This window comes from Gadus macrocephalus, chromosome 2 (assembly GCF_031168955.1).
Source record: "Gadus macrocephalus chromosome 2, ASM3116895v1".
NCBI classification, from domain to species: Eukaryota; Metazoa; Chordata; class Actinopteri; order Gadiformes; family Gadidae; genus Gadus; species Gadus macrocephalus.
In genome coordinates this window covers 10,530,900-10,540,899 of record NC_082383.1, presented here as the reverse complement: position 1 = coordinate 10,540,899, position 10,000 = coordinate 10,530,900, and the positions used below count along the sequence as shown (strand labels likewise).

The 10,000-nt window shown below is 45.5% G+C and overlaps 1 protein-coding gene across 2 annotated transcripts in view; it reads left to right on the top strand.

Moving 5' to 3' along the window:
• neurod2 (neuronal differentiation 2) overlaps positions 1-2,931 on the top strand; it is a 4,260-nt gene extending 1,329 nt beyond the window's left edge. The window contains exons 1-2 of one of the 2 annotated variants that reach the window (XM_060040343.1): positions 1-245; positions 1,172-2,931. The exon at positions 1-245 is cut by the window's left edge and continues 1,038 nt beyond it. In XM_060040343.1, the coding sequence (XP_059896326.1) occupies positions 1,187-2,296 (1,110 nt within the window). In that variant the 5' untranslated portion in view covers positions 1-245; positions 1,172-1,186 and the 3' untranslated portion in view covers positions 2,297-2,931. The remainder of the gene's footprint in view (positions 246-1,171) is intronic. The other variant, XM_060040337.1, reaches the window with a different exon arrangement.
• The last annotated feature ends 7,069 nt before the right edge of the window (positions 2,932-10,000 follow it).

The window sequence follows — 10,000 nt, the reverse complement described above, 5'->3', positions numbered from 1 at the left end:
TAAAAAACTAGATTTTGCCCCTGGCACCCCCCGAGATAATTAGCCATCCGTCACAGCCTACATAGCCTACTCGCAGGACTATCTGCTTCTTTGGCTTCAGAGAGTGTCGAAGAGGTAGATGGGGGAGCAGTATATATACTGGTAAATTGGCGCTAGTTACAAATGAATTAACGAAGACAAACCGATCCCGAATCTCTAACCGATTCAATCAAACCGGGTAGACCGTGGATGGACTTTAACAGCTGGTATGTTTTTGCAGGTTTTCTTTTGTTAGTTGTATATGTGATGCTGTTGTTGTTGATGTAATGTGAAGACGGTGTCGCTATTTTATCAGTGTATTCGTGTCCGTTTTTAGTTAGATTTCGTTCGTTTTTAAATATCGGCTTTTTATGCACACTGCATGATTTAGTTGTTTGCACTTAAATAGGCCTACCGAAATATAATAATTATCATGATCATTAGCATAATAATCAAGAATAATAGTTATGCATAATAATCATAATCATAATAATCATACATATAATATTATGGGGTAATTATTATCATTAGATTTCTTAATGACCTATAGGTCCTATTGGTTTAAGCATGCAGGAGGGTTAACAAAAAATAGTTGGGTCCATTTAAGCTTTGTTTAAGCTGTACATTTTTAAGACTTCTTCTTTCATTTTGATATGGTAAAATGACATGTATTCCGCATATGGTCGCTCATTTAATCCAACCTCCATGAACCAAAACCAAAAGTCTGCGTATACCGCACTGTAGCTTTGATTGAATTGTGTTGGAATGTTGCCAGAAGTGTATGGACGTCACGGTAAAAGTCCCCCCCCCCCCCACCCCCATGGGATCTGTAATGTGCCCTCTGCTGCCGGGATCCGCTGCGCGAGGACGCAAGAGGGCACACGGAGAACAGCGGGGAATTAAATGAGGGAACCGTCTGGCTTTCAACTTGAGACTGAACTAACGCAACGTTCTCCGTTATAATAAAACCACTGTTTTATAGATGATATTGTATATAGGCCTACAACTTACACTCCTTAACTATCCTACTGCCAAGACAGAAGACATTCTGATCATCCTTAGGCCTATAGCCTTTGTCCTAAACCGTGTAACCAAATAGAATAAGCTTTATCTCCGGCCTAAAATAACGCAGTAATTTCTCCTCTTCACCCAGAGCCACAGAGCCACGATGTTGACGAGGCTTTTCAGTGACCCATCGCTGCAGTCGGACGTTCACAAGTACTCCGGCTGGGCGGAGGACAGCGAGAGCGAGGACTCCAAGATGAAAGACGACGACCTGGACCACGAACGCTGCCGACAGGGTGATGACGACACGGACGACCCCGAGCTTAGGGGCAGCGGCGCTCACTCCGAAAACCTCGGGGAGGACGACGATGACGACGACCTAGGTGAGGACGAGGAGGATGAGGATGATGAGGGTGCTGGCGAGGGAGACGCAGAGGATGGCAGGCCGAAGAAACGGGGGCCCAAGAAGCGTAAAATGACCCCGGCGCGCGCCCAGCGCTCCAAGGTGCGCCGCCAGAAGGCGAACGCGCGGGAGAGGACGCGCATGCACGACCTGAACTCGGCGCTCGACAGCCTGCGGAAAGTAGTGCCGTGTTATTCCAAAACACAGAAACTCTCCAAAATCGAGACTCTCCGGCTGGCTAAGAACTACATATGGGCTCTGTCTGAGATACTGCGCTCTGGGAAAAGGCCCGACCTCGTGTCCTACGTCCAGACGCTGTGTAAAGGACTGTCCCAGCCCACTACGAACTTGGTCGCCGGCTGCCTGCAGCTGAACTCCCGCAACTTCTTAACAGAGCCGTGTCAGGAGTCGGGCAGATACGCGTCCAGTTCGTTCTCCGTGCACTCGTATCCGTACCCGTGCGCTCGCCTGGCCAGTCCGCACTGTCAGTCGGGGTCGAACTCCCTTCCGCTGAGGACACATGGATACTGCTCGGCCTACGACTCCCTGTACGGCGGGAGCGGGTCCCCCGAGTACAACAGTCCGGAGTACGAGGGACCTCTTAGCCCGCCGGTTTGCATCAACGGCAACTTTTCCCTCAAGCACCAGAGCCCACCGTCGCCTGAACACGAGAAGGGATACCACTACTCTATGCATTACTCGTCCGGCCTGGCCGGCTCCAGACAAACCCCCGCCCATAACCTGGTGTTCGGATCGTCCGGAATGCGGAGCGGCATTCACAACGAGAACGTGCTGCCTTATCACGACGTGCATCCGCATCACGAAAGGCCCCCCGCCTATGATGAACTGAACGCGTTTTTTCACAACTAATAGTAGTAATGAGGAGCATAAGAATTGAACACGCGCCTCTTACAATCAACGATCTAGCACATTCTAATAAAGTTTCACTTGTCACGCCCATCCATGCAACTTTCAAGCTTACGAACGGAGAGTTATGGTGGTCGCACACCCGATTCTGATGGTTGATTTATTTTTTGTACATCTTTGGTTTGCGATTTGTCATGATTTATTTTTGATTCACGACCATATAACCCTTCTATATACAACTTGCAAAGAAACACAGGAATTTGTACGACCCGGTTTGACTCGCGATGTAAATGCTAAACTATGGTGGTCAATGTCATGTTGAGTTTTTAATGAAAGAAGAATCAGCATTTTTAAGGAAAGCAATCGTTTAACATCTATGCAAGTTTGATAAAGAATTGCAAAGACTACCGCGAGGTAACAATCCCCTAAAAACTGTCATTTTGAGGCCTATCTTTCACCTTATCTGGGCACACACAATTGTACAGGGCAAACGCACGCACGCACGCACACACACACACACACACACACACACACACACACACACACACACACACACACACACACACACACACACACACACACACACACACACACACACACACACACACACACACACACACACACACACACACACACACGTGTACATATATAAAGAGCAAACGAAATTGAGAAATGTGGGCCTATAGCCAAACACGTTTTGATTATTACACACAAGAAAAAGAAAGAAAGAAAATTCCTTTACGATGATGATTTATAACGTTTTAGCACTATTCTTTATTTTCACCATCGTTTTATTGGGGAAATGTGTAACAATTTCATATTTTAAATTGTACTATTATTATTATTATTATTTATACATGTATTTATTGTGTTAAATTATTAATAATGTTGCTGGTCCTGGGAAAGGGGGATCCATGTGTTAATGGTTTTCTTTCCCTCATGAAAAAGTTATAATTTGTATGCAATGTGTGTTAAAATAAACGATGATAAATCTATTTGAGGAACTTTATTTGTAGATTTATTAGTCACGTTTGCTCAATATTAAATTGTTAGAGATGTTATAGGTTATCTTATGCTTGTTAAAGCTATAGCATTATTTTTGACATGAATTATTATGTTAATAGTTAACATGACTCTTTTTAAAGCTTTCGGTAAACTGTTTGCTAGCAAAACATATAACAGTGCAATGCATAGAACAATCTCCTGAACACAAAGATTATATTCCAAAGAAGTAAATCCACTAGTAGTGTGCCTCACAAACACACCCTTTGGTTTTTATTCGGTTTTGCATAGTTCTATTTATCGATATGTTTCTTGGTAAAAAAATCTTGGTAAAAAAATAAATAAAATATGTCAGTCAATATGATATTAATAGGATTTAGTATTTCATATTTTTGATTTAATTAGTTCAAAATTGAACAGTCTTATAATTTTGTCATAAATGCACATTTTGAATGTAGGCCTATGTGTGCATCAAATAGTACGGCAAGCAGGCATGTCTATATGGCTACATTTACCACGAAGTTAGAAATCTAAGACACTACAGGCCTGTAATTGACTGAAATCGAGGCCCCAAATAAATTTGAGAGTTGATAATCCAACCTAATTATTCACATGGATGCATACTTATGCAAGTGGTAAGCCTACGCATCATAAGCATGTTTATGCAGGCCTAAACCCAGAAATAAGTTGACCTATAGGCTGCTATATGTAAAAGTGAGATTAGGGTCTTGGTTATCATGGATTTTTACTATTTTGACTGACTTTGTTATTTCATTAATAATACAACCTTTTGCTAATGTGGATCCAACCTCATCATCCTGGTCAAATGAGAGACAGACCTAAGGCCTTGACATTAATATATTTTCATTCATTTATTTTACTAACCAATGCATTTAAAAATTGGCATAATCTTTGCGTAATTCAAAGCCAACAGGATTTTCAAAGAAATTGCAATGTTTACGGCGTATTTAGGCTAAAACGTTTCCACATTGTAAATAGGCTAGTCTAAATTATTTAAAATGTTGGTTTTTCCTTGATGATTTTCAACTAACCTCGTTTGGCAATTACCTGTGAAAGTCAAATAATGCTCGAGACTATTCATGTTGTTTTTTGCATGCGTTTCACAAAATAATGGATTTAATGCTCCCTGACTTTCACAGGGACTTGTAGAATACCGGTCATCTTAAACAGAGAAAAGCTTACGTATGCCTACAAACTCACATAAACACACACACACACACACACACACACACACACACACACACACACACACACACACACACACACACACACACACACACACACACACACACACACACACACACACACACACACACACACACACACACACACACACACACACACACACACACACACACACACACACACACACACACACACACACACACACACACACACACACACACACACACACAAATCACACATAGGGCATCATGCATTTTGGGCACACACAATGGAAGGGGCAGCCGTTGCCCTCACGCCTCCCTTGTGCCCGGATGAGCCGTTGCCACCCCGGCTGGATTTGGAGAAGTGCCCCGGGACCCATATGTTCCGCAAAATGTCCAGGGCGCCATTAGCTACAGTAAGGACACCCGGCGCTCAGGGGATTGGCAAGAATACAGTGAGCAAAATAAATTCTAGTAAAATAGATAACAAATGTAGACCCTTATTCAATTTTGTTTACACAATAAGCCTAGAAAGCACAAATGGAGCCTAAGGAGAAATAACTCGACATTATTACTGGAATAAATCATATATTAATGGCCTAATGCAGACCAATAACAATTGAGTCGAAATTCCTATCGCAATTGCAAAGTAAAAATATATTTTTAATCGCCCCTCCATCTGTTTGAATTTGGGTCGCGTCTAAAGGCTAAAGCCATTGATTATCATGTTCATATAAAATATATAAAAACAATTAGCCTAATGATAAATACATTTAATAAACGAATGACAGAGGAGGATATGCCTTTATTAGTCAATTCCTTTCACAACTATAGGCCTATATATTTTGCTTTATTATGGTTTTGGCGAGTGGTAGGCTATGTGTTTTCTAAATAATGTGTGGTCTAATCAGAAAATAAAAAAAGTTTTGCAAGCAATATTGGAATAGCAAGAACGAACGCGCCAATGGGAGAGGACATCTATCAAAATATTCTCCCGTCCGGAGAGAGATGTGCTCGCTTTCCAGAGGCGGAAGTTGGCAGCCATGGCAGAGAATTGCGTGCCAAGTTCCTTAATGTTCCCCAGCACCACCACGCGCTCTAGAGAGGACACCCGTGCGCCTTGCCGATGCCGCGTGCCAGTTCACCAGGCCAGAGTGGCACTGCTGGGAGGAGTGTATGTTTCTTTCCTAATTTTGTGGCATCTGTTCATTATCCAGTACGATTAAAACGAGAACGTTCTTTATAAGTTATACCCTTCGCCACACACAGACACACAGACACACACACACACACACACACACACACACACACACACACACACACACACACACACACACACACACACACACACACACACACACACACACACACACACACACACACACACACACCAAATGTGTCTGTCAAATACATTACGTTTTCACCTGTATGTTCATTGGTTCATTTAAAAGGGTTTCATGTAAATGTTTTACAAAATTGTCACTGTGAAACATATAGGCCTACATTTAATGATGTAATCTAAAATTTGCTATGCTGTTCGTTTGAGTTATAAGGTAATAGGCCTATTAAAACTAAACTAAACGAATTTACTTTAGAGTCATGCAAAACTTTATATCTTTCTTTAAAAATATGAAAACACTCAAATTAAAATAATTATTCTGGCTATATTTATATATTTGTGGATGGATTAACTGCATTATTCATTAGACTCTAAATCTCCTGCCACAACTTAATTTAAAAACTTCCAACTCCACTATGTCCTCCCGATGAATAGTGTGTGAATGAATCTCGCTGTTTAAATTAGCATGTTCATGCCCACTCTTTTTCTCACTCAACTTGGTATGAAAAATAATAGGAAAAGTGTTTGTCCAACGTAACAGTCAATAGTGCGATTATCAAAATGTCACAGGCACTGTGGTGTGAATTCTAATTAAACGTCTCGCAAAAATCCAAAAGTAATGCGAACAATTCTTATTTGGATAATAAATCACATAAGCAAAAAGAAAAACAATGATACATTCAACACAGTTGGACATGATAATAGTCTACAACGCAACACAACCTAAAAAGCAAATAAGTATATAATGTAGTTTCAATAAAAGTCAAACTATATAAGGAAGACTGCTTCACCAATGACTGCAAATGCAAACATGCAAATACACTTCAAACAAAAAACATTAATCAATTATTTATTCAGCCACAAATCCCCCCAAAAAATCCATACATGCCCATGCATTCATAGAAGCACACACACACACACACACACACACACACACACACACACACACACACACACACACACACACACACACACACACACACACACACACACACACACACACACACACACACACACAAACATGCACTTACACAAACTTTACAGACACATACAGACAACGAAAGCTTTTGGGCAGAAGTGTGTGTGCGTGCATCAGTGTCTGTGTGTGAGTGTTTGTGTGTGTGTTTGAGTGTGTGGGTGTGTGCTCACGTGCACACATACACCGACTGACACCCACACGACTACAAACCTATACAAACAGTACCAACAGTACATCTGATAGTCAGAACTCACACTGGGCCAGCACGGAGGCAGCGGCGTCGGCAGCGGCGGCAGTCTCTTCAGCAGACTGGATGCCCCAGCGCTGCCACCGCCCGACCTGGGGAACGAGGCTGTCCCTGGCAGCGGCGCTCCTCTTCTCGGGGAGGCTCCTCAGCATCTGTTGGTTATCACACAATTGGACTGCAGAGGGCCATTGGAGATGCCGAGTGGAGAGCTGGAAGACGGGATGGGAGGAGAGAAGGGAAGGGAGGCGCCCAACGAGTGACAGCCATAGACTGGGGACTGCGGGGATAGGAACCTGGGGTTGGGGGGACATGAACCTGGGGTTGGGGGGACATGAACCTGGGGTTGAGGGGAATAGGAACCTGGGGTTGAGGGGACATGAACCTGGGGTTGAGGGGACATGAACCTGGGGTTGAGGGGACATGAACCTGGGGTTGAGGGGACATGAACCTGGGGTTGAGGGGACATGAACCTGGGGTTGGGGGGACATGAACCTGGGGTTGAGGGGACATGAACCTGGGGTTGAGGGGAATGGGAACCTGGGGTTTGAGGGGATATTAACCTGGAGTTGAGGGGATATGAACCTGGAGTTTGGGGGGATATGAACCTGAAGAATGGGAATAAGAACCTGGGGTTGGAGGGAACAGTCTGATGCGTTCCGCTTCGGTGGGAAGCCATCTTTAGGTTCTGGGTGGGGCCCGCGGTTGACGTAACTAGAACAGGATGGGTGTGTAAGGGGAGGGGTCCCGGAGATGACGGGATACACGAGAGAGACATGGAAGGAGAGAGAGCGTGATTGGGCAGCCTTGAACTGGGACAGCGACCGGGGGTCCCGCCCCATGGTCGGGGGAGAGGAGGCCCCCGGTGGGAGGGGCTCTGACAGTGAATGTGTGTGAGTGTGTGTGTGTGTGAGGGGGGGCGGGGGGGGCGTGAGGAGGAGGGTCAAGTGGAGGTATGTGGCTGACGGGTTTCTGGGCTGCGTGCTGCACGGTGGAATGGGGGCGTGGCTGGCGGTAGACCCCCTGATTTAAGAGGTTAAGTAGGAGCGTGCGTGGGGATACAACTGGATCAGTGGAGGGGGGGGTGTTGTGTGTGTGTGTGTGTGTGTGTGTGTGTGTGTATGTGTGTGTGTGTGTGTGTGTGTGTGTGTGTGTGTGGGTTGTTGCTGGTCTGCACAGATGGTGCTTGCGTGTGTGCGTGTGCGTGTGTGTGTGTGTGTGTGTGTGTGTGTGTGTGTGTGTGTGTGTGTGTGCGTTTGTTATGATAGGGTTGGATGATCTGGTCACATAGGCAGCAGTAATTGGTCCTCCATATTGACCAGTGTGCAGCACTGGGGGGTGGGGGGGGGGGGGGGGGGGGGGGGGGGGGCGGTTTCCAGCTGGACCTGTCCGGATGGGATCGTGTCCAGCTCACTGATCATCCCCCCCCCCCCTATTCCCCCCCACCCACCTCTCAACACCCCCCCCCCCAACCCACGCTTTCATATCTCCCACTTCTTCTTGCTACCCCTCCCACTTTCTTTCCCCAACCATCTTAACTCTCCCTCTTCGGGCCAGGGGGAAGCAGCCGGGTGGGGAGGACGGGCGGTGGAGGTGTGCGGGGACGGGAGGGGGGTGGGGGGGCGGGGGGGGACGGGGGGGGGGCTACGGTTGCACCGCTCATGCACACGGCAGCGCAGCGCAGCAGAAGGGGGGAACTACAAACATGGCCGTTTGCTGCAGGCATTCAAGATGTCCCCGCGGGAGAGAGGAGCGAAGGAGAGGGACAGGTAGCTGTGTCCTCGGGGGAAGGCTGGCCGCGGAGCGTTGGGCTTTGATCTGGAGTCCACCGCTCTGTGCAACCAGAATGATGATCTGACTCAATGCAATGGAATGACCCTGGTAGGGTTACCCTCAGGGAGGGGGTCTCACCACGCCCCCCCAGGACCCAGGCAAGGTAAGGCTTTAGAGGTGCCTTACCCTGAGTTGGCAGGCCGAGGAGGAGGGAGGGAATGTTAATAAATAGATAAATAAACAAATAAATAAATAAACAAATAAATAAATAAATAAGCAGATTCATCCAGACTTGGCAACGGAGGGTCTCTGGGTACGCGGAGAACAATCGTCTCCACTTCAGTCCTGTCAGGCCAGCAAACACAGTGAGCTGGCACACACTCACGCACACACACACACACACACACACACACACACACACACACACACACACACACACACACACACACACCACACACGCACACGTACACACACACATACACACACAAACTTGCATACGCACACCTACAGTGTATGTGTGCGTAAGCAAGTTTGTGTGTTTGTGTGTGTGTGTATGTCATACACACACACATACACACACACACACACACACACACACACACACACACACTCACACTCACACACATGCACATTCACACAAAAAACACACACAAAAACACACGCACACACATTCTGCGGATAAAAGAGCGGGAGTGGTGATATAAATGGACTTGCAAGTATGCACACACAGGCACAAATGCATACACACACACAAAAGCAAAGATAGTTGCAGGCCTCAGTAATTTAGCAATTTTAAGCAATACTCTGCTCTGCTTATAGACCCAAAAACACAGAGTCCTTTTTTCCATCAAAAAGATAATGCGCTTTAAAATGATGCGCATCAAAAGTTAGTGCGGCATATGTGATGGAAAAGGGTTATATCGCTCTAACGCCGATTTTGTCGCACTAAGTTAATTCGCTCTGCAGAGGTGGTTTTGGGAAAGTTCTAGCGACATAAAAGTAATGGAAAACGGGCTGAAGCGATATAGAATGTCGCGCATGCGCATTGTTGATGGAAAATCATCTAGCGGGTCAGAAAAATGCGCTTCAACACGGGGCATTGTGACACAATTTTAATTCGCTATAATCATTCTGTCGATGGAAAACCGTTTAGGCGCTTCTTATATCGCTACAAATTAATTTG